This window comes from Manacus vitellinus, unplaced genomic scaffold, assembly GCF_001715985.3.
Source record: "Manacus vitellinus isolate BGI_N305 unplaced genomic scaffold, ASM171598v3 scaffold_61_pilon, whole genome shotgun sequence".
NCBI lineage: Eukaryota > Metazoa > Chordata > Aves > Passeriformes > Pipridae > Manacus > Manacus vitellinus.
Window position 1 is genome coordinate 1,342,081 of NW_021940696.1, and position 25,172 is coordinate 1,367,252.

A 25,172-nucleotide genomic window follows, 5' to 3' on the forward strand; every position below is an offset into this window, starting at 1 on the left:
CATAACATTAGGGAAGATATCATGGAACCACAGCATGCTTTGGATTGAAAGGGTTCCTAAAGATCATCTCATTCCAACCCCCTGCCATGGGCAGGGACACCTTCCATTAGTCCAGGTCGCTCCAAGCCCTGTTCAACCTGGCCTTGGATACTTCCAGGGATTCAGGGGCAGCCACAATTTCTCTGGGGAACCAATGCCAGGGCCTCAACCCCTCAGCCAAGAACCCCTTCCTAACATCCAACCTAAACTTTCCATCTGTCAGCTTGAAAAGGGTTTTGCACATTAAACATCACAAGGCAAGTAGCCAGTGTGAAAGGACAGAAATCCATCACTCCCTGAGACACCCCAAAATCAAATTAGAGGAAGCAGTGGCACAGCAAAGCCTCTGCAACAGCTCAGACAGAACTGTTCCAGTCAGGACACCCGCTGGTTTCAGGAGAGATTAATGATTGCTCCTTCCCTAATATTTTTAGCCAGATAGTCAAGTCACACCAGGATATTTGATGCTGGAAACTCGATGCTGGAAACTGCTCAGCAAGAAACCTAAGCCAGCTACCCAATCTCCAGTTTAATATCATCAGGTAGCCTTGATTGCAAAGCTGCACCGTGGCAGGAACATAGGCTCTCGTTCCAAGAAAAAAAAAAGGGAGGGGGGAAGAAACAGCCTCCCCTGACTTCAGGCAGGTCTCCTGGCCTATGTTGCACACTCTAACTTCATCAACAAGGGCCAAAATGCAAGAACTCTCCTGGCTGTCTGCTCTGGAGAACACCTCCACTTACAGCCCCTGCAATAGCCTCACAATGGCTGTCCAAAAAGCACGTTCTCCTGAGCAAACACCTACTGCTGCCATGGTCCCTTGGGCCAATTCCCTCAAAACCACACCATGATGGTGATTAAATAGTTCAAACCATGTCAAGGAGCTTCTCCTTATTTATGTCAAGTTGTCCAGATAACGACTTGCCCAAGGTCCAGACTGACCTTCCAGCACTTCTCAAGCAACCCAAGAACCACAGGAACCCACCAGAGACAGGGACACCACACAGAGAAGCACCTCCACATAAAACTTCTGTCCCAACCACTTCTCTGCTGGTGATTCCCCCTCCCCAGACACTTGGAGGCATCTCCTCCATGAGTCAGGTCTCAATTTCCTTTGCATTTGAAGCACAAAATTTCCACTCATCCTCCCTGGAGGCAAAATCTGGCAGTAGTATCTTTTCTCAAGCCCTGCTAAAGCCCTCTGGTATTTGTGGCTCAACGGCAAGTTAAAATGCTCAAGCATGAACCACAGGCCAGAAAAAGCAGGAATTCTACAGCTCTGAAAAGGAAAAACAAAACAGGAGAGACACTTATGTGCTGGCAGTTCCCAACTATTTCTTATCAGAGGCAGATCCTGCATTTGGGCTTAGAATTTGCACTTTAAGTGATTAAGTTCTTAGGTTACTCTCAGTCAAGTGGATACAACTGAGAACCCTGGCACCAGTTTTAGACAAGACAAATTATTGATCAAGACATTTCCATTCCTGAGCATGGAATAGCTTAGTTTAACTTCTGTGATTCTGTATCAAACAATGTTTAATTTTTTTTGGTAGTGGTGGGGGGTTTTTGGGTAGTGTTTTCTTTGGTTTCTATTTGCTTTGGGTATTTTTAACTTGAGAGAAAGGTTTCTAAAGCTATCACACATTTTCCTCCCACTACCCAATTCAGCCTCCAGGAATATCTTTTCAGGATTTGAGCTGTCTTAGAGGTCTAAAGCAAAGCAGAATTACAGGGCTCTCTGGGATTCCCCAAAAAGCCCCCAAGGTTTTTGTGCACAGATTAAAACCTCAAGTGCAATCCATGATCTCAGGCATTGGAAGAGGCTGCCCAGGTCTGTGTGGAGTCACCAAGCCATGGAGGGATTTAAAAGCCAAGTGGCACTTGGGGACATGATTTAGGTGGTGGGTTTGGCAGTAGGGTTGGACTTGGTGATTTTGGAGGGCTTTTCCAACATAAATGATTCTATGATTTACCAGGATCAGTGATCCAAGTTTCCATGCACACAGTCAGTCCCTCCAAACAGCAGAGTCAAGATAACTTAAAGCACCATGAGCCTCACAACCCTAAAGACCAAACTTTGGGTGGTGTTAAATACAGAATCATACAATGGTTTGGGTTGGAAGGGACTTAAACATCCTCCAGTTCTACACCTTGCCATGGGCAGTGACACATTCCACTAGCCCAGGTTGCTCCAAGCCCCATCCAACCTGGCCTTGGACACTTCCAGGGATCCAGGGGCAGCCACAGCTTCTCTGGGCAACCTGTGCCAGGGCCTCACCACCCTCACAAGGGAGATACCAAAATATCAACCTAATTCCTCCCTGTGCTCTCCCCTAGCAGGAGGTTTGCAGTAACAGCCTATATGAGGGGTTTCTGCACTTCCAGCTTATTGAGTTACGGCCTCAAGACCAGTGTAAACTAAGTGTAGTCCCCTAATCATCCTCCCCAGCCTGCTTGTTTCCAGGTATTTCACTTCTGCTGAAGCTCCTGAAGGCAGAGCTGATTAGCTGGAATAAACAGGAAACCAAATCCCAGCAATGTCTACTGGGTGTCTCTGCTTTCAGCTCCAGAGGAGCTCAGCAGCCTGAACCTCGTCCTCTTGGATCCCTGTGCAGGCACTGTAGGAGGAAAAGTGATAAATTAACATGTCAAGGAATTGTCTGGGACAAAAAGAAGCAGAAATATCAGAATTAAGGGGAAATTGTTCGGAGAACAATCAGCACGTGGCTTTTCAGGTTTTAAAAGGCAGAGGAATTAAAGGAAAGAAGAAGTCAGGAAAGGAATTATTTATGTCTTGCTCAGGCCAGCAACAAACAGCCCCACAGGGTGTTTCAAGATCCTTTTCTGTACTTCTAGATAATGAAAAAACAACAATTTGAACACACAGTGTTCCTACTTACCTTCCTTGATGTGTGCAGTAACACGCAGCCAGCACTTTCACTTTCAGCTGGAAAGAGGGGAAAAAAAAAAACCCAATCAGAAAAGTGTTACTGTCACAGGTACCTGAGAGGCAGCAGGAGCTGAGCAGAAGGCTCAGGACGAGGTGAAGCATCACTCTCTTGGCAGAGGATGATCTCTACAGAAAAGCAGAGATTCAATTTCTACAACATCTCCCATTTTGGAAGCGTGAACAGAGCCCAGAACTGGCATTATCTGATCAGCTGGGGATTGTGTCTTGCAGCTTTTTTTGGCTGTGTTTTTGCCCTTTTTTTTTTCCTTTTTTTAAATTCAGATTCCCTATGTATTTTTACTCTTTTCTCCTACCTCCCCAAAAAACTAACTCCTAATCTTTTTAAGTAATCATTTAATCCAGTGCATTGCTGTTTGATAGATTGAGGCTAAGATTGCATGAGTCACCCTCGTTTGGAAACCCTTCTTGTCCTCGTTAAGGAGTCAACAATGACACCCAGGCACTTCCAAGGGAGGGGGCTGAGGGATCACACTCGCTCCAAGACGAGCACATTAACGTCCTGTCAACTCATCACGCTGCCTCCATAAATCTAAGGGTAAAGAAACAGCCCTTGGGAAAGAAAACTGCTCTTCACAGACTATAAATGTCACTTAATACGCAGCCGAGATCCAGGGATGGGGGAAACCCGGGAAATTCCCGGTTCCAACTTCCAAGTGCCAACACTAACATTTTCTTAGAGTATCTATGGAGCATTTTTTTGGGGTACAAGCCACAGAACCAAATAAAACCCAGCTGTATTTGCCACGAGCCCATTCCCAACTCTTTGCTTCCAAAGCAGCTTCCCTGTAGCATCAGTTGTACCACAGGCACTGTCTGTGCAAACAATCATGGAATTGTTTGTGTTGGAAGGGACCTTAAAGACCATCTCGTTGACCTTCCACTGGACCAGGTTGCTCCAATCCCCATCCAATCTGGCCTTGAACTCTTCCAGCCTGGCATCCTTCTTAAATTCTCATTTTCACACTGTCCAAAAAATCCCTGAGACTGAGCTGCTACCAAAATTATTCATGAAACACATGAACAGTTTTAATTGAAATGAGCAGTAGAGGCAGCATGGAAAAATCCCACTGAAGACCAAAACTTTTCCAGAGGCCAAGCTGTGGAAAAGTACAGACATATAACACAATTACAGCTCTTCAGATGACACTTTTGCTTCCTTTCCAGACTTGGACTTCCAAATCCTGTAAGAACTGCTGCAATCCCATGTCACAGACTGACCACATGCCTTCAAGCCCAGCCCGGCTACTCCACAAAAATTAAGCTGAGGATGCAACTCCCATGAAAACACCAGAACTCCAAAAAAAAAAAAAAAAAAAAGGCAATTAGTTTTTGCACACAAAAAGCTGCTTTAGCCAAAATCCTCCTTGATCAAACAGAAATTCAAGCCTGATGGGGTTAAAAGACCCAACTCAAAACTGGGAACAGAGCTGACCACAGCAGAAAAGAAAAAGGATTGCCTTCATCTCGCCCTAAACAAACTAGGATGGTTCAGGGGCCTTGGTTACATCACCCAACTTCTCCCAAAGTTCACTTGGATGCTGTACACGTGATTAAAAGCATCCCTTAACTAGATAAGTCTGCTGGTGCAACAGTCCCAGTTATTACTGCCTTTTGACACGTCTTTTTGGAAAACACAAGCTGTTTCATCTCAAAAAGTGCAATTCATTATTAAAAAGCAAGCACCCAAATAAACCAGAAACATCAAGCCTTTTCCCCAGGCTCTTACATTTGTAGTTCTCCAACGCTCAGTTACTCAACTGGCAGCCTAATTATGCAGGCACAAGTATGCAGGGAGATTTGGGGGCCATAAATATTCATCGAGGAGAAAACATGTTTTGGTTTATCTGCCTTTGCAAAGAAATAGTTCTGGAGAGACAAGAAACCACCCACAACCCCGAACAGCGGCAAGCACATGGTAAAGGGAGGTCTGCAGCCTGTCCTTGTGGATGCATGGAAGTGCTGCAGAAATTCATGTTGTCCTTTTATCAGGCAGCTCCTGGTTCCTCTTATCAGCTTCAAGGTGTATTTACAAGGATTGTAAATCCATCTTTGCTGACAGCTCTCTCAGGTACTCAGCTGGAATGAGCACCAAGCGCTGCCTTATCGACACGAGCCAAAACATCTAATTACATCTGTTGGACCAGGAACTTTCCAACTTCTCAAAAAAAAAGCTGCTCTGGGTAGGGAAGTGACGCTTTGGAAGGCCCAGAGCCTCATCCATCATTCATCCAAGCGACACTTCGGCTCAGATTTAATCCAGGATGAGAGATGGATGGATATGACCATCCCAGTTCTGGGCTGGTATCTTAAATGGCCACTGGAGTGCTGAAATAGCACTCAGGGATAGCAGCAAATCCACTGGAACGTGAAAAATGGGGGGGGGGGGAATGCACAGAGACTTCTCAAGTGCTCTTCTGCCTTGCTTATATTAAATATCCATTTATTTACTGCAGGGCAATGTGGAATCAACACCCCCGTGAGGTTGCCCAAGTCATATCCATCGAGAGACAGCTTGGCCAAAGCTCAAGACCAACCACCATCAGTTTCCACCCATTTTCTCCTCCTCTGGCACTATCACTAAGGGGGGTGAAAAGATTCCACACCCTTGACCCTTGCACCTCCCCAGAGAAGCCCTTCATGGAGACAAAATGGATACAGAAAACTAGGGATTCACCCTAGAATTTACCCATCAACCACAGCAGTTATGTCTCACTGACAGGAGTGATAAGTAGGTTTCACACCTGGATGTCAGGATTAAACACATTTAAATAGAAACAGGAGCTCAGGGCCACGTAAAATCTTCTATTTTTGTGGCCCTCCTTGCTCGACAAAAACAGGCTGCAAAAGCCTATTTTAGGCAAGCAAGCGAGCGAGCCACGGGCATTGTCCTCTGTCCTCACACACAGTTAAAGCAGAGCTGCCAGGGGTGGCCGACCTTATCTGTTGGGCTCCGCTCCAGGTCCTGCCCAGGGGAAAACCAAAAAGTCATCTCCGACATCCCCTGGCAGCCACATCAAGGCGACGCATATCCCGAATTTCTGGGAGGCGTGCACACAGGCACGCAGCACTATCCCCAACTCCTGGGATGCAGGCACGCAGCACTGGCCCAAACTTCTAGGATGCAGGCATGCAGCACTATCCCCAACTCCTAGGATGCAGGCACACAGCACTATCCTCAGTTCCTAGGATGCAGGCACGCAGCACTATCCTCAGTTCCTAGGATGCAGGCACACAGCACTATCCCCAGTTCCTAGGATGCAGGCACACAGCACTATCCCCAACTCCTGGGATGCAGGCACGCAGCACTATCCCCAATTCCTAGGATACAGGCACACAGCACTATCCCCAACTCCTGGGATGCAGGCACACAGCACTATCCCCAACTCCTGGGATGCAGGCACACAGCACTATCCCCAACTCCTGGGATGCAGGCACGCAGCACTATCCCCAATTCCTAGGATGCAGGCACACAGCCTCACTGAGCACCCAAGTGACTCCCTGGGAGGCCACTTCACTTTGGACAACCCCAAGGAATTGCCAACAGCAGACTCTTCCCGTGGCCCCGTGCTGGCACATCCAGGGTGCTGTGGAGCCCCCCTGGGTTTTTATTTCCCTCCGTTTTCAGAACAGGACCCATCCAACTTCAACATGGACGAGGAGATTTAATACTCAGAAGTTTATTTGCTGTTCTCCAGGGCAGTTTCATCCCAGCTGCCCTAATGACATCCCTGCGAAACAAAATTCCCTCTCATTGCTTCCCCCTCCGCCCCCTGCTTAGCTAATGACACGTGCCCTGCAAAGACAGCCCTGAAAACAACCCCTGAAAAGTCAGATACCAAAGGTTAAGACTTTTCACCTCCTGCCTTAGAGATTTCCTTTCACTTGGGATCCCCTTTCCCTCATACAGGTCCCCAGTGCTGCCCTTAACACCTGAAAAGACCCAAAAACCTTTGGAGCGAAGCCACCACTGGAAGCCTGCAGCATCTTAGGACAATATTTTCCTTTGAGATAAAAGGAGTGGAAATTGGAGAGCAGGAACTTTTTTGGCTGTGCACATTTCTTTAGATCTACATAGACTCCCCAGTGCATTTGCATGTTTTATATATATATATGGTACAGTAAAATAAATCAGAGCAGAATACTATATGAGCATTCCGTGATTTTCTCTGAAAAATATCAAGGATCTGGTGTAGGTAAAAGTATTTAAAGTTTGGAGGGGGGGCTTATCATTAAAGAAAAGCTATTTTATCCTTGTTTTTTTATCAGGGGTCTGTGCAAATCTAAGCCTCGACCGCTTGTGTTGAACCACACTGTGAGCAGCAAAAGCTGTTCTGCTTTTAGAATCTGCCTTCAAAATATATAAATAAAACCACATCAGCACATGGCATGACAGGAGCTTGTTAGGAGCAGAGGAGATACCTCAAACTCATCACTGGCGGTGAAGGATTGCACAAGTAGGATCTCAAAGGGATTCTTTGCTTTGCTGTCCTGTCATAGCTGTGCCAAGTCTGGGCTAATCCCCACCAGATTTCAGTAATTTTGGTTAAATACTGTTAGATAAATAATTGTGCCTTAATTACCTCACATTCCCACGACAGGGTGATGGGCTGAGCTGCAGCAGAAAGCCTGAAGTCAGTGGGTTCATCCCTCAAACTGACATGCATGTTAAAGGCAGGTGGGAATAAACAACCAGCTGCAGGATTGTGGAGCAGCAACAACACCTGGGCAGGTGAAGGACCAGCCCCTCACACTTCCCTGTGGAGGAACTGGAAAGAGAGGGGACTCCAGGGAATGACTAAGGCTCTTGTACAGAGCCAGAGGAAGAAGAGGGACAGGCACTGATCTCTCCTTTGCGGGGCCAAGTGACAGGACCCGAGGGAATGGCCTGAAGTTGTGTCAGGGGAGGTTTAGGTGGATCTCAGGGAAAGGGGTGTATACATGTATACATGCTTCCCTCAGAGGCTGGTTGGGCACTGCCCAGGTGGTTGGGCAGCCCCAAGGCTGCCAGAGCTCCAGGAGGGTTTGGATGATCCTCTGGGGTACAGGGTGTAACTCCTGGGGATGGGCTCGTGCAGGGCTGAGGGTTGGACTGGATGATCCTTGTGGGTCCCTTCCAACTCTGCATATTCTGGGATTCTGGGAAGGTAAGACTGCCAAGCACGGTGCCACCTGTGGCACCTACACGCTACAAAAGCAAAATGTTTTATGAAAAAAACCCACAGCGGGTTTTGTCACTAAATTTATGGGGGGAAAGGTGCCTTTTCCATGCCAATTAGAAGGACAGGGCACTCCAAATCCCACGGAGAGCTGCTCTGAACAGCAAGGTGAAGTGCACCCAAGGGAAAGCGCTGCCTCCGTGCAGCACCACCCCAACCCCCCCAAACACACACCTCCCTCGGCTTCCTAAGCAGCGCTTTGAAAACACCCTCCTCAGGAAACTCGGAGGGAGGCCGTCCCTCCCCCGCCACACAATCGGTATATCCACTTTCCATTAGAGTATAGGAAGCCTTCGGGAGCCCAACATCCCAGTCTGACATCAAACTGCTAAAACAGGAGTTATCAGATGGAACGCGTGGGTCAGCATTGTGCCTCGGGACATAAAAAGGACCTTGGTATTAATGTGAGGAAATGTGACTATTGTGTGCAGAGTGATACCCATTCAGGTCCAGACCACTTGTCTCGGGACGCTACTCTCCCTGGAATATCCTTGGCGCCAGCATCCAGCTTTTCTCCTCGTCCCCTTAAAAGAAAAAAAAAGTCATCTGGGCAGGGGCTGGGCCGGGGCTTGGCTGCCGTGTTTTTTTTCGGGAGCAGCAGCAGCGCCGGGCGTGCACGTGTGTGCCTTTGGAGCAGATTACAGGAAACTGGTGATTCTCTGTATCTAGGGATGATCAATTGTGCACAGGGTGGAACAGGCTTTAATTTCTCCTGAAGCATAAATTGTGTTCCGTTCCTTCCCCCCCCCTCCACACACACACACACCCCGACAAAGCCACATCCTGCTTCCCAATTGGCTTTTCCCTGCCTTATTCTCCCCCAAAACTGCTTCAGGCACCTCTAAACCCACCAGTCTGAGCATCAGCCCTAAGTGGGAAAAGTTGAGCAGCTGCAGCTCCACAAATCCTTGATAAATTGTGCTTGAGTTGAGGGGGAAAAAAAATCCTGCGCAAACCCCTCTGCTGCAATTCGGGGAAGGAGAAGATGAATTGTTTTAGAGCCCCAACCTGCAAAAACAAAGTCCCAATGATGAAAATACATGCCTGGCTGATTTAAGGGAGCTGCCAAGAAGGTAAGGACGCTGTGACTGATGGCAAGGATGTGTCCCCCACACACTTCCCAGGCTCACTTGCATCACCTGCCCACAGATTTAAGGCTCAGCCTAAATCAAACTGCTGTATTTATTTGCAGAGATTCAATTCCAGGTGTGCTGCAGATAAAGCAGCAAGTGGTTGAATCCCCTGGCTTCTGTTATCCCGACAAGGAACGTAGGTGTGTAGACCTGTAGCCAGGCTCCCAAGGGATTTATGGAAAAATCCTTATATAAAACACACCAAAACCCCCCCAAAATGCCCTCTGGATGTGAGTTTGACTAAGACTGAAGTGTTACTGCACTTCTATCTAGGTGAGAGAATAGGAAATGCATGGGCCTGCAAGCCACCAGACAGCAAATCCGGGAGCTGTGCAATAAGCAGAGATTGTAGCCCATGGATCTGGAGAGGGAAGAAGTTCTTCCCCACTGCACACCACTCTCACTGATGCTCTTCATCCTCTCTAGATTAAATTACCAGAGAACAAAGCATCAAGTTTTCCACCTGTAGCACAGGAAAGGTAACAGCCCTGCTCCTGTTGTGTTCAGCCTGGAAAACAGAAGGCTCCAGGGAGACCTTGGGGCCCCTTCCAGTGCCTAAGGGGCTCCAAGAGAGCTGGAGAGGGACTTTGGACAAGGGATGGAGTGACAGGACAAGTAGGGATGCCTTCAAATCAAAAGAGGATTGATACAGATTAGATCTGAGGAAGTTCTTTTACAATGAGGGTGGTGAGATCCTGGCACAGGTTGCCCACAGAAGCTGTGGTTGCCTCATCCCTGGAAGTGTCTAAGGCCAGGTTGGACGGGGCTTGGAGCAACCTGGGCTACTGGAAGACATTCCTGCTCACTGCAGAGGGGTTGGACTACATGACCTTTAAAAGGTCCCTTCTCATCCAAACCATTCTGTGATTTTACTTGCACACATTTACTGTGACTTCAGAACAAGTCACAGCCTAAAAACCACCCTGATCTTCCTCCAAAAAATGCAGATCCCAGGTCCAAAAGCCTCCAACTTCAGATAAAGCCCTACATTCACGTTACACCTGCTAACATTTGCTGAAAACAAATCTTACCACCAAAGCCTAAGTTGTAAGGATGAAAAGCAGAACAGAATAATAATAATAAAAAAGCCTTTTTTCAGGTACCACAAGGAAGCACTAAAACACCCAGGAGAAGGGACCCAAAAGTCACTACTGGGCAGCATTTTAGTGCTTTGACATCTGCACTGGTTTGGGCTCAATATTCCATGCCAGGGCAGCCAGTATTAATTAAAAGTGAGACAGGCCATACCTTAAACCCCACATTTCTTCAAGCCATCCTTTTCCATACACATCCGTGTGCACAGCCCAGCATTTCATGCCAATGGTTAATTATTGGAGTTTTACAAGGCCGTGCCATGTTTTGTTGGCTCAAACCTTAATCCCACACAGGGATCTTTTTAAAACAGAATTATAGTGAAGTGCATCCAATTATGCTCATGGAGAGCTGCACATACATGGAGACCAACAGGATGATGCAGAGCTGTCACTGCATCTGTAATTCCACTTAGTTGCCTGCCAGCACCTGGAACCTGGGGTCCAGCTCATCCCCAGATGGGAATTTTGGATGTTTTAGCCCCATACAAAGGTGGGCAGCAACCTCACAGCAGCTCACCCAAAAAAGTCTCCAGCAGGAGAGAATCTGGACACCATGTTCAGCCAAGAGACCAATCTGTGACGACCAGAACATGTTCTGAGGCTCACAGACATCACAGCAGGGCTGTTTATCTTGTTCCAAGTCACCTCAGAGGTTTTCCCTGCTAGAAATTAGGCAAGTGTATTTTCTCATCATTTGGGTTGGAAGGGACCTTCAAGATCATCCAGTTCCAAGCCCCTGCCACTGGCAGGAACACCTTCCACTAGCCCAGGTTGCTCCAAGCCCCGTCCAACCTGGCCTTGGACACTTCCAGGCATCCAGGGGCATCCACAGCTTCTCTGGGAAACCTGTGCCAGGGCCTCCTCACCCTCACAGGGAAGAATTTCTTCCTAATATCCCACATTTTATGCAGCAAGTGCACCTGACACCACAAAGCAACTGGACCCAGGCAGTCCTGGAGAACCCTTTTAGTGCAAGATGGTCCTTGGTCAGTCCCTCTTGACCCCAGCAGTGCTGCCAAGAGAGCACAGTTAATCCCTCTGGCAAAAGGAATCATTTCAGCCCAACAAAGGTCTCACCCAGCCTGGGGAAAGCAAGAAAATAAGACTAGGATGCAGAGATGTCATTCCCACACTTGGTTTTCCTCTGTGTTCACAGAGCACCAGAGGATCTTGTATGATCCTGGTGCACTGGGCTCCCTTGGGGTTGGAAATGAGGTGTTTGGGTCATTTGACATTTCCTAAACCCCTGCTTTTTTCCCCCCACATCAGCTTCTCTTGCTGGAGACAATTCCTGCAAGTGCTCAACTCCACAGTTTTGTACTAGGAAATCAAAGCTTGAGCATCAAAAAAACCCCAAAACACCACACAAAAAACCCCCCAACAAACAAATAAAAACAAACATCACCCCCCAAACCCCTAAAAACAAACAAAAAAACCACACCAAAAACCCAAACTCCAAAACCAAACAAACACCAAAAAACAAACAACAAAAAATACAAAAACCCAAAACAAACAGAATCCCCCAAAAAACCCAAACAAATTCCCAAAAAAAAACTTCCAAAGAGTGGTAGCAACGAAAGGGAATTTCTGAAGAGTTCCCTTGCAGAGGGGACCAGGGAACAGCTCAGTCCCAGACATACCTTGGCCACAGCATAATTAAACCTCATTTTGGGATTAGGGTATTTTTTTTTCAGCAGTTCAGGCTCTTTTTCTTAGGAGAGGTTAAGGGGCTCCTCTCAGCCACCTTCAAGCACCCAGTGAGTCAGCCCTCCAGGAGGATCAGCCATGCCCTCTGCAGCCACAGACTTACTGGGTATGGATAAAACCCACCCTGGAAGATGCTTCTGAGAAAGAGCTGATAGCCCAGATGACCCCAACAGTTGGAGTCTGAGCAATCCTATGCCTAATAGAGAAAAACTTGGATTTTGGCTCCCTGGACCACTTTGATTTTACCATGGAGAAAAAAAAATAAAAATCTCCCTTCACACCTGCCCTTAAAGTCTGGACTTTTTTTCAGCCTAAAGCCCATTTTTCAAACCTCCATCCTTGAATTTGAAATGTGACCCAGCACATCAGAAGTCCAGTTTTCCTTAAAAATCCTGAACATCTCAGCTAAAAAAAAAATAAAAATAAAAAAAGGATACAACTAATACCACCATCACAAACATCATTGCTTCAGGGAAATAAGGAAGCCTTTTTTGTTCTGTTTTGAATTGAAGGGAAAACACTTATAAAAAGCCCAGGAGGACACACAAGGAAAGGGAACTTCAGATGCAGAAGAATCCACAGCACTTGCATTCCTCATCCCCAAACAATGCACCCCACGGCATTAAGCCCAGACTTGTCATAGCAAAGCACAGTTCCCTTAAATCTTTCAATTAAGATGGCATTTGTAAAATTGCAGGCTTGGAAATTGCTAGATATTATTCCCTAAATTAAAGTCATTGCTCAGAGTCAAAAAGCAGAACTTTGATTATCTTGAACAGGGGTCCAGGCCATAAATGTTCTGCATCACCATTCCCAATAATTGCTCCCTGCAGATCGACTGGGATTTGCATGTAATCTAAAAATAACTTAGAACAAACTTAAAGGACTCTCCGATACTGTGACACCAAGGATAATCCAGAGCCTGTGCATTTAATCCCCAAAATAGTCAGTGCCCATGCATGCAGGCTCCAGGATGCCTCCAGCTGCTGGGACAAAGTGCAGGCTGCTGCCCTGTCCAAGAGCTGCTTTTCCTCAGCATATCCCATGAAAGCCAGCTTTGCCAGCCCTCATCCCGCCCCATTTAGCACATGCAGTACAGAAGATATTAAAACAATGTCCCAGAGGCAAAAAATTCGTGGCCTGGCTGGACGGAGCCTGGAGTAACCTGGTCCAGTGAAAAGTGCCCAAGCACAGATCCCACCAAAGCACATTTGGGTGGAATTTGGCCCTTGGGCCCTCACCTGGAGCAGGCAGCTTGTATTCACAAACAGAGCACACACACAACCCTGCTTCTCAATACTGCGGGCTGTGAGGGCCTGACCCCCATCAGAGGTGTCCAACAGGTTGATTTTCTCCTCATTTTTACTCTCTGCCTCCACACACAGCAGGTACAAGGATTGCCTGCCCTCAGCCACGATGATTAACCCCAAAGGGGCACGCAGGGCCAAGCCCAAAGAGGCACGTGTCTCCAACCCCAAAGGTCCCTCTGCGCTCTTTTATTTTACAATGAGGGTGGTAAAACATCGGAGCAGTTGCCCAGAAAAGCTGTGGCTGCCTCATCCCTGGAAATCTTCAAAGGCCTGGATGGACAGGGCTTGGAGCAATCTTGTCTAGTGGAAACCCTGCCCTCAGCAGGAGGTGGAACGAGATGGCCTTTAAGTTCCCTCCCCACCCAAAGCACCACGATTCCATGAAATTCCACCGACAGCCACATCCCACGGCCCCAGTTGTGTTTTTTGGAAGGTGGGTGTCACTCACCGGTGGCCCGGGGAGCTCCCTCGAGGTTGACGTTGACAAAGAAGCGGATGCTGTCGGCGGAGACGATGGTGGAGTTCACGGTGTCGTAGAGCTCCTCGCTGGCCGTCTCCTCCTTCGCCTCGGGGCCATCGTCGGTGTGGCACTTGAGGTACCCTGAGGGAGAGACAAAGAAGTGGCGAGGGGGTTTCAGGGTGTTCTGGGACCGCAGGGTGTCCTGGGACTCCAGGGTGTCCTCGGACTGCAGGGTTTCCTGGTGGTCCGGGGCGGGGGGAGAGCCATCGGCCATGGCTGTGGGGCCTCCGCAGCACCGCGGCCTCTGAGGGGCTTCTCCACCGCCCGCGGCCGGTGAGGGCTGGGAGGGTGAGGACAGGACTCCCGCGTGTTTTGGGTGAGATCACCGGCCCCGCACACCGCCCAGCAGCAAACCCAGCGACAGCACCGAGTTCCTCTCAGGTTAAAAAAAAAAATACAGGGTGAAAACCAACTGGAAACCATAAAAACATCGAGCCCGCGGCAAGAGCTGCGTCACGGCCCACCCCAAACCCAGCGCCTTCACCGGCCACCTTGCGAAGGCAGCGCCCTTCATTGACAATCCAGCAATTTGAAACTACGGGGCAAAAATTAAGAAGTTAAAAATGAAAAGATATCAGGAGACACCTGATATCGAGAGAGACCCACAGGTCCCCACAGGGCAGAGGGAGCAGGTCGCTGGAGGTGGCAGCACCCAGAAAGCGAGACAACTTTCTTAATTACAGCAGACAACTCCTTAGCCTTTAGCAAGGCTTTAATTAGAGTTTAACCTGGCCCCATCCAACAGAAAGCTGGTCCCTGCAACATCTCATTACCAAGCAGCTGGAGAGCTCTTGTAGCACACTCATGTATCATGTTTAATTAGGAGAATTAGGGACATTATAGAATGTCGATTTTTACATTACCAGGATTATTCAGCAGCTTCTCCTCGTCTTCTGACAACTCTTTTATGCCTAATTTGAAGCAGGAGGGATATATTTCATTAGCTGGCTTTAGGCACTACACTGGAATGAAAAGGGGGAGCTTCAAGGCGGAGGCTTGAATGGAAACTAAAATATTGATGGCTTTTAAAGCCTCGTATAAGCAAATGTAGAGGCGGCAGCTGAAAGCAGTACATGCTGTCTCTGAGGGATCCAGCCAAGAGTTCTCCACCACAAAACCCAAACTAGGGGAGTGAGGCCACAAACAGGAACTCAGTGACACAGGACAGGGTCTGCAGCGCTTCCTGCCACGAGCTGATGGAGCTCAGAGGTGCAAGGGGCTTCAAACCTTTAGGTGACTTCCAAACTGCTTATCCAAGGCATGGGAAACCTGACAAACTCCCTTAGATTAATCCCTCTCTCCTTCCCCTGCCTGCTTGACAGGAATAAATGTGAATTGGTCCTTTCAGAACTGCTCTGAAGGCTTCAAAAAGCATCCAAGGTGCTGCTGTTCCCATCCAGCAAAGGTCACTCAGGATTCCATATTCCATCCTCTGCTGCTGGTGAAGCTCAGGCTGTTTGCAACCCTGCACGATGGAAACTTGTCTGAGAAAGGGAGGTGAGGAGAGTACAGGAAACACCTGAACCCAGGTTTGATGGCACTGTGGACACCACCAGGTATGAAACACTGCCAGGAGATATGGCAGGTTGAGGGGCAGCCTATGTCCTGAAGGGATGGGCAACAGCCAGACAGGGTGACTGCTGGCACCAGAAGCATTACACAGTCCTGTGCAAGCATGTCAATCCCAAATTAAGTGCCAAACTTGGAGTCTGGTTCCTCTAAATGCATGAGGGACACCATAATCTCTCCTCAAAGCAGAGGACCCACCACAGCTGACCTTCCTCCCAGTGCCAGGAGAGCTTGGACAGCTCTGCAAAGACACAACCAGCCTGAGGGAGGCTCAAATCCATGATCCTGGCTTTTCCACATCACCAGATCCAGGATTGCAGCCTCAGGGAAGTTGTCACAAGAGGTTCTTCTCCAACCTTCCCAGACGGTGGGTCAGATGGGAGGTACCTGAGGGCAAGATGGTCTGAGCACCCATCTCAGAGAACAGAGGTGAGCTTTTCCTCACTGTCCTAATACAATCAGAGACACAGATGGGTAAACAGGGAAAACCCAGCAGGAAAAACTATTTATTCCCCTCATGAGCCCACTGAAACTAGTCTGATAAGAGTGGGGCAGCAGTGGCTCCTGAAAATGGAGAGGGCTGGAGACGGGAGAAGCAGCCCAGGAGCTGGAAGAAGGGCAAGGGTGGAGTAGGATCAGAGGGTTGGGCAGAGGTCAGCGAGGACTCTGGCAAGGGAAGCATCCTCTGTTCCTCCCTCTTTAGGGGAGGAAAGAGCAGAACAAAAGGCAGCCGAGCCTCGTGTCCCTTGGGCAAGGGATGGACAAAACACTCGGCTTGCAAATAACCCCAAACCTGGGCTGGACAGGAACTGCACCCCTCGGCAGGTGTCTGCTTTGTCACTAAACCACCTCGGGGCTTCAAACCATTCCTGTTTGGGATCCTTCAGCCCATTAGTCTGCCAGGAGTTTTAACCCACGAGCAGCTCACGCCTGTCAAAGGCAGGGTCACCTTGAGGTGAGACGGGCTCTGTGCGTGGCAGATGCACCTTCCCCCTGAGCAGAGCTCAGTTGCTGCCTCCAGCCCTGGCAGCTGCTTCCCACCCCATTCCACAATGCTCCCTAAGTGCCAACCCCGCTGACTGAAGGGCAGAGGATGCCACAAGGGACAGCTCTTCCTTCAGAAGTCTGATGGGTGTTCTGCAGAAGTTCAGAGCAGGATCTGATGGGGGTGTTGCAGAGTTTGGGTAAATATCAGTCACGTTTCCATATGGAACCACAGTCCCGGTAACATTTGACAGCCTGTTCTGTGAGAAGTTGCTTCAGTGAGGCAGAAGGCAGAGTTAAATACCTTTTCATTGCCATCAGACAGACTGGAGAGGAGTTTAAGACCTCCAGATTGGTGCCTCCCCATCTCCATCACGGCAGATTGCCACCTTCAGATGATGGCAGTGTTTGCTGAAGTGGCACGAGCCACACAACAGGGCAACTCAGAGTTCTGAGCACAGCAAGTGACACTTCAGCCCAAAACATGGTCTAAAAGCACTGGAGCAAAGAGGTTTGGCTGAGTAAGAGGCCAGACCTGAGAACTGAGTTAAGGCTGGCTGAGATAGGTGCAGCCCTCCTGCACCACAAAGAACATGTGGTCAGGACAATCCTGACCCTGTAGGACCCATCTCATGGCAAAGGGGAATGGAAAAGCATGGAAAGAGCCAGAGACCAAAGGGTGCAAGCACCATCCTTTGGTGCTGCAGGAACAAGCCCCACTCCTCACCCTCTGCAGCCAGAGGCAGCAGATACCTTTACTCTAAGTCTTCCTTTACCTCAGCTCAGCCTGTTCAACATGAAAATAAGCCATTCCCCCATTTTATGGAGGTGCTGAGAAGAAAAGAAAAAGAATAAATACGGTTCCTCTAGCCATTCCCCTCCAAAGCATCACCCCTTCCCCTGCAGCTCATGCCTGGCCCTGCTCTAATATCCCAATATCCATCCAAGGCCAGGCTGGATGGGGCTCTGAGCATCCTGGTCCAGTGGAAGGTGTCCCTGCCCAGGCAGGGTTGAAAATAAATGATCTTTAAGGTCCCTTCCAACACAAATCATTTTGTGATTCTAAGATTCCATCCACAGCCTCCTCTCTTTCCTCTCATTGCCTCCTCAAATCCACTTCCTCTCCAGGCTCCTGCTGCCATCAGCCCTCTCCCAGCTCTGACAAGGTGCCTGCCCTGCAGCTCTTTCACTTTTGAGCTGGGTTTTAAGAGCCCAGCAGTGACTTGAGCTGCAGCAGAGGTGGCACTGCCTCTCCCACAGCAGCTCTAGTGGCACCTGGCAGCTGCAACCTGGGGTAATAACAGCAGCAGAGTGGGAGTTTGCAGGAAGCAGAGCTTCAGCCACATCAGATATGTTCCCTAGAAAAGCTTAATTGCTCCGTGGGAGCAGCACTCACAGCCCAGGGGCTGCAGATTTCTCCAAAAAAGCAAAGAAAAACAAACAAAAAAATCTTAATCAGGCTCAATTTCCTGGGAGAAAAGCAGCAATATTACTAAAAACATCACCTCACACCCCGGGTGAAGAGACTTATTCCAGCCACAGCCCCTGCACATCCTCTCATTGTGTCTCAGAGGTGACAAAGCCCATTGTGGTGTTTTAACCAACACCCCCAGGCAGGAGCCACTGACTCAAAGCAGTTTTTCTGGAAACACCTGATTTTCACCCTGGGCTTCCAAGGCAGTGTCCCCTCCAAGCCTGGAAAAATTGTTCTCACTTATAGCACCTGTTGGCACAGCAGTGCCTATTCCCTCAGCCAAAAACCCAAGCCCCAGCTTCTGGAATCATGGAATAGCATCTCCTCTTCTTCACACAAGTGGTAGTTGCCCCCTCCTCCCAAGAAAGTCTCTTCAAAAAGCCAGGAAGTTAAAAGCTGCATTAAAAGAGGTTTTTTGAGCTGTGACTGGCACTCCAACACTCTCAGCTAGTCGTGTTAAAAGCCATTTCGGATTTCTGAAGTGAGTTTTTAGGCAGAGGAGGCAGCAAATTGTTTTGGAAGAACTATTTTTGCATCCATTTTCTCAGAAGAATTACAGGCCTAGTACAGAAGGACAATAAAATTAATAATAATAACATAAAACTTTTAAAGGTAAAGGAGCATCAACAGGGACATGGGCATTACCCTAAAATCCAGTCTGGCACTTTGAGCATCCCCAGTGCTCAGCTGTAACATGTTAAACTCAAGAGAGATTTAAGCCCTGCATCAACCTAAAAACTAGTCATGATAGTGGCATTAAGCTCAAAAAAAGTCAGTTCATCTAATTTTTCCATTCAAGGATTTTTCAACTTGCTCTGGCCAACAGCACACACTAATTCTCAAGCAGGGCATGAAGTTTTAATCAAGCTGAGGTGAAGTGATCAGCCTGAGCTTTAAGCCATCAGAGGGGGGGTTTGCTTTGTTCCCTGAGTGTTGCAGGTTCTCAGATTTGCTGCATCACTCGGAAAATACCCAAATCCCCAACTTTGGGTGCAAAAGGAAACAATTAATAATGAAGCCTCCACCTCCATTCTGACCTTTACACTCTGCACAGAAACACGGGTTCCTGTTGCCTCCATAGGTTAGGTAACCTTAGAGTTAGTTAATATTGGCAGGGATAAAGCAATTGAAGGATTCAGGAGAGACTTGGAAGAACTTTAAGGGTTATCAGAACATTAGTCTAGAAAAAAAAGGGTTTAAACAGTACTCTACTCACACATGAACCAAAGCAAGTTTTTGGCCACACATCATATGCTGATTCCAGCACAATCATCATTTACCCAAATAAGCCTCTATTATTTTTCAGATAAAATGAGAGCAATTGTATTGATAAACAGCATTTTTCAGGTAAATATTTGCCTAAATTTTACACATTCCTGCTGAAGTTCAACGTTAGGGGGTTACTTATCGCTTTGCATCACAAGAGTCGTGAAAAAAATCCCTTCCTTCCTGACAAATTGCTCCACTTCACAGGCAAGAAGGGCTGCAGGGCTGCAGCCACCCAGCAACACCCTCCCCAGGGCTGCTTCTCCAGTCACATCCCGCAAAGCTGTTCTCCCTCTAAATTAAAAATTTAAGCCAGGCTGATTAAATAAAGCAGTTCTGCATACAGCTAGATGCTCCCTAGAATTTTAAGCTCTCCCTTTGGTTCACAGCTCAGAGAGTCCCTTGGCAGAGCTCACTGGTTTTGTCCTAAGGAGATTTGCCCGTCGTGTGGCAGCCACGTGGACCCCGGTGGTGCCAGCCTAGGAGACCACTGGGGGGGCTGGGGGTGTCCACAGACCTTGTTGTTGCTGACAACTAACTGGGAAGGGCCCAGAGTTTATCCTGCTTTGTTTAGAAGAACTCCTTTATCAAGTTTCCCAGAGAAGCTGTGGCTGCCCCTGGATCCCTGGAAGTGTCCAAAGCCGGGTTGGACAGGGCTTGGAGCAACCTGGGCCAGTGGAAGGTGTCCCTGCCCATGGCAGAGGGTGGAATGAGATGAGCTTTGAGGGCCCTTCCAACTCAAGCCACACCAAATAATTTGGGGTGGCACAAATAGATCACCTAGACAGGATTTAGAGGAGTGTCCTCCAATCCCAGCCCTTCCACGGGTCCCTGAAGGGGCAGAAGAGCCAGGGAAGTGTTGGGTGGTGGTTCCTGTCCCTTCATCAGTCACTGGGAGCCCATCAGAGATGGGTGTGCAGCCTTTTGGAGCAATCACCTACTGTGATGATGTCAATCCATTACCTAAACCCTCAGAGGGCTTCAAAAGCACAGATTAAACACCACCCTCCTCATGTAAAGAAAAATAAGAATCCAAAGCAGAAGTAGAAAGCATAGAGCAGGTGAGTCACCAGGACCAGACCTGTATCCTCCAACATCCCTCCACTCCTGGCTGACCATAACCTCCCAACCCTACTTTGAATCAGTCTTTTGTCATGAAGAGCCAGAGGAGAACATCAAGTTTCCACTGCCACTTCAGTGATAATTCGTAACAGAACTGAAAAGAACTGATCTGCTACAAAAAAAAAAAAAATTAAATAAACAACACCCAGGCACTGTTGAATTAATTCCAGTATTGTATTTTGCAGCCAGATTTCTAGGAAATGTTGTGAATAATCCAAGTAATTCAGTGGAGTGTTTTTATTTTTTTGTTGTTGTTGTTGTTTTTACAAAACACAGCAGCACGTGGAGTTTCAGCTCTGCAGCAGAACCCTCAGAAATCAGGAGGGTTCATTTTATTACAGGCCTCCTGATAGTTTTCAGAAATGAAAACCTGCAGGAGACCTGGGAGCCACCCCTCTTCTGCTCTCAGGTTGCAGCATCTCCTGCTGGAAAACTGGACATCTCGTGGGGGAAAACCCATTGCAAAAGGATTCATTTCACAAAGACATTGAGATTAATCTCCTAGTTAAGCAAACAATTCCAAGACAGATAAAGTCAAATATAAAAAAAAAGAAAAAAAGAAAAAAAAAAAAGGAAAAAACCCCCACAGCACACATACCAGGCTGAACTGCAAACTGAAAAACAAAAACAAGCAGCTAAAATATATCCAAACATCCCAAGTCAGACTGGGGCCTTGGGGCCCTTCAACACAACTGCAATTTACTGTGCCAGCAAAACCAATTAATAAGTCAAAGGAGACCAAGCACTGAGGGATTTGCTCTGGAAGACAAAAAAAAAAAAAAAAAAAAAAAAAATGATGCTGCAGGATTTGTTGAGCCAGCTCTAAAACAATGCTCCAGTTCAGAGATCCCCAGCATGATACTGGGACTCCTTCCTGTGGGTTTTGCAAGAGGAACTAGAAAACCTCTGGGTTTGCATCTTATCAGGAAAAGTTCTTGGCTCAATTAAAAACCTCATCATATACTGGCTGAATTTAATCACTTGCAGGTAATACCTGTGACTTTGGGGCTAATCCACCTGCAGCAGGCACTGGATATTCCTCCACCTCCACACAGGGTGCAGGATTTTTGGCAGCCAAGAAAAAACGTGGGGCTCAATCTGAGTTATTGATAATGAGCCCTGATTGCTGAGCTGCATTTCATCAGGACTCCAGTTATCCTCAGGTTTGGATTGGGCCTCCACAGTCACCTCATTGCTCCCTTAAATTTGCCAGGAAGAGAACTCATTTGTCAGAACAACCTTCCGGGAAAATTTAGGTGAGTTAAAAACCACACATGGGGCGGGGAGGAGGACACCAATTATCACCAGGGCCTGCCAGCTTTGCTCCTGCAAGAGGCTTGTTCCACAAACCAAAAAAAAAAGAGTAAAAGATGGATTTTCCTCAGCAAGGTGACAGAGGACAGTTATAAAAACTGACAATGCACATGGGTTGAAAACAGACCGTGGCCAACAGCTCCCATCCCTCTCTCCATCAGAAACCTCCAGCTGGGCAGGAATAAATTTATGTCCTTATTTTTCCTCTTGATATTGCCTCTATAGAGCGAGCTACTAACCTGACTTTCCATCCCCACCACCCAGTTACATTGCAAGAATTTACCTTCTTCAAGGCACTAAAAGCCACAGAAGTGGCTCTCAGGCAAGTTTTTCCACTACCACAGAAAAATCAGAGTATGCTGCAAACTGGAACTTGTAGCTGAAGGCACAGGCTCCTTTGAAAACTTCTTAACTGGTTAAAAATTTGGGAAGTTCATCAAACAAGATGCTACATGGCTGAGACCACAACAACCCTCTGAACTTCCCAAACACTCATATATTAGTTCACTAGAAAATCCTTCTGGGTTTTTCCTCAGCTCCTGAGTAATTAACAGAGCTACAAATTATTAAAAACTTGAAGTTTTTACGAACAGCAAATATCCAAGAGGCTCTTATGAAGCTCTGCTACGGTGCTGCAGCCAAGATCCTCCTCACTGCAACACTTAAACTAAAACTGAAGCCTCAGCTTTTAAGTTTTAACATTGCTGCAGCTGCTTTGAGAACACAAGAATAAAGACAAAAACAAACAAACAAAAAAAAGTTACCTCTGGCAAAAGACAGACCCGGGCTCTGAACAGAGCCTCAGATATTCTCAGAAACAAAAACATCCTAATTACTAAGGATACAGAAAGCCATATGTATATGCAAGATCTCAGAAGGAGATAAGGGAAGAGCTCCACTCTGCACAGAGCAAGAGTATCAAAAGATGTTTCTCTACTGAGAAAGGGGAAAAAAGTACCACAAAAAAAAGAAAAGAATCAAACAAGATGTTAATTTTTCTTTGCCCTTCCCATCACAGAGCTCAGGGGACTGCTTTTTCTGTTTTAAAGGTGGGGCAAGAGCATCTCTGGGTGCCCACAGCGAACTGGAAGATCCCAACAAGTGGTGCCAAGAAGCAGCTTAAGGATTATGGAGCTAAACATCAAAATGGCTCGTTTTAAAACTGTGTGGAAAGGTAACTTCTTTATCTGTGGTTTCCTCTGGCCCTGATGAAGTTTTGGGTAAGACTTAGGGAATCTGAGCATATGGAACTCAGGAAGCACCAAAGCAGTGGGAATATTCCCTCCTGGCACCCTGCAAGATGTGCTGCCCATCTGCTCCGAGCGGGAGCACGAACCCTCCGTCAAATCAGGCAGCACGAGGTGACTCATCACCCAACTGCAACTGAACCCTTGGAAAAGGTCAGTTTGTGATGAGGAACAAGAGCAGCAGCAGCAGATCTGAGCGTGACATAACCAAGAAATCCGCTGTATTTCCAGTGGCTGGTAACGCAGCGCTCGGTGCTGCTTGTGGGATGAGCAGGAACTTGCAACATCCCCCCTCTTTCCCCTAAACCACCCAAGAACGGAACAGGAAAGCATCACACACAGGGGCATGAAGCCCTCACTGGCAGCTCTGAGGTGCTGCCTCCTTAAGACAAAGGAGGAAGCTGAGTAATAACACAAACAGAGGGCAGAAATGCCAATTACCACGGCACCAAAAAAAAAAAAAGAGTTGAACAAGGGATGCCACAACTACAAACATGTGCTCTAAAAACATTCAGAGATCTGCTCTTGGATTGTCTTTTTTTAATTTGGATAGTTCAAGGAAGATAAGACTGAGTCCTGGAAGGGGACATGTAGGGCTCCATAAAATGCCAGGACAGAGAGCTGTGCTTGTGTTCCCTGGGGCAGGAAGGGTTGGGATGAACTGAGTGGCTGCAGAAGACACACAGCTTTGTCCTGCACCTCCAAAACCAGCAGTGTTTCCTCACCAAACCCTTACAATGCTTTCAGCCAGAAGCTGGAGGCTTAGTCACCTCTCCAGGTCCCAATCTGGATCACCCCCTCAAGAAAGTCCTCAAGAAAGGGGAGTCCAGTCCTCAAGAAAGCCCTAATCACATCCCAAGGGGCGACGAGCGAGGTGGAAGGAAGGAGCAGGGCTACCAAGACCTCCTGCCCCACATACCCTCAGAAAACCTCCCCGAGGTCAGGCATTAATTTCTGCCCTTCTGCAACTCAGAAAAGATCTCCCACTAGATATGAGAGGACTTGCTTCCAGTTTCATCCTTTGAGTCCCAAAAGTTGACTCCATATAACGCTTTCAGAGAAAACAAGTGAGCCAGTGCCAAAGGAATCGCTGCCGCCAGCAGTGCTGGATTCTCTGCAGGTGACACCTGGCAGACATTCAGCTTCTCCTTCCACATCTTAACTCAAGGCTTGGCTCCCTGGAACAGGAAGGATGAGCCCTGTGACAGCTACAAGCATCTCCAGGCCTAAATAACTGGAGAGTTTTAGTCTTTTCCTCTCACCATTTGGAAGTCCTGGACGCTCCAAGCACTTCCAAGGACAAGAAGCCCCAGGCTCTGAGGGACTGGATTCTAAAGGGGCTGGAGTGGAGTGGAACTCCCAAGAAGATCTCTCCCTAATACCCTACACGTGCTATTTTGGGAGAAACACATGGCAGGGGGTTGGAACTAAATGATCTTTAAGGCCTCTTCCACCCAAAATTATCCCCCAAAATCAGAAGCTGGGGCTTCACTGCACTTCAAGTTTGATTGCAGGATGCTTTGTCCCTTTATTAGTTGAGCATCTCCAAGATCTCAGTCACCTTCGTTGAGGCAGATGATACAAGTTTTGAAATTCCACCACTGAATCTTGCTTCAAAGAACAACAAAAAAAAATAAAAATCTTTGTGCTAAAAGCTGCATCTGCCAGAGCCATCCAACATTTACCACCAACATGCTCCGTGGCAGGACGTCCCCAAAGGGATCCAACACCTACGCACGATCCCCACTCCAGAAAAAGAGATGAGCCAATACACCTGCCAGGCTGTATGACAGGAAAACATCATGAAAGGACTTGAAAAACAAGGAGCCACCCAGAATAGTCACTGATGACAATGTGGAGATGATTATTTACTGCTTGACTATCTCAAACATCTACAGGATTTGAAAACACGGAGTCTGCTCCCAGTATGAGATGACACAACCACCACACGAGACTGTTTTCACACCACACTCAAAAGCTAAGTGGATTCTCTCTCCCCCAGTTCAAGTTCTCAGCTCCTCCTGTAGTGCAGCTCTCCCTCCAACAAGGTGGAATTGTGGACAAAAAAGTCAAATAATACTTGCCACTCTCTTCAAAGAAGTATCCATTTCTTGACATCGCTGCTGGTGGGGACTCTGGAAAAAAAAAGGTAGAAAAAAAGGAAACATAAGAATCATCAAAATTCTGGATGTTTTCACCTTCCTGCTA

The 25,172-nt window shown here is 47.6% G+C and overlaps 1 protein-coding gene across 3 annotated transcripts in view; it reads right to left on the reverse strand.

Annotated features, from left to right (window-relative positions):
• The window catches only part of SLC4A11 (solute carrier family 4 member 11), a 93,730-nt gene that overhangs the window by 56,271 nt on the left and 12,287 nt on the right, over positions 1-25,172 (reverse strand). For all 3 annotated transcript variants that reach the window (XM_018083205.2, XM_018083203.1, XM_018083206.1), the window contains exons 2-4: positions 25,049-25,099; positions 13,917-14,069; positions 2,938-2,984 (exon numbers count right to left, since the gene is read on the reverse strand). In XM_018083205.2, coding sequence (XP_017938694.1) covers positions 2,938-2,984; positions 13,917-14,069; positions 25,049-25,082 — 234 coding nt within the window. In that variant the 5' untranslated portion in view covers positions 25,083-25,099. The remainder of the gene's footprint in view (positions 1-2,937; positions 2,985-13,916; positions 14,070-25,048; positions 25,100-25,172) is intronic.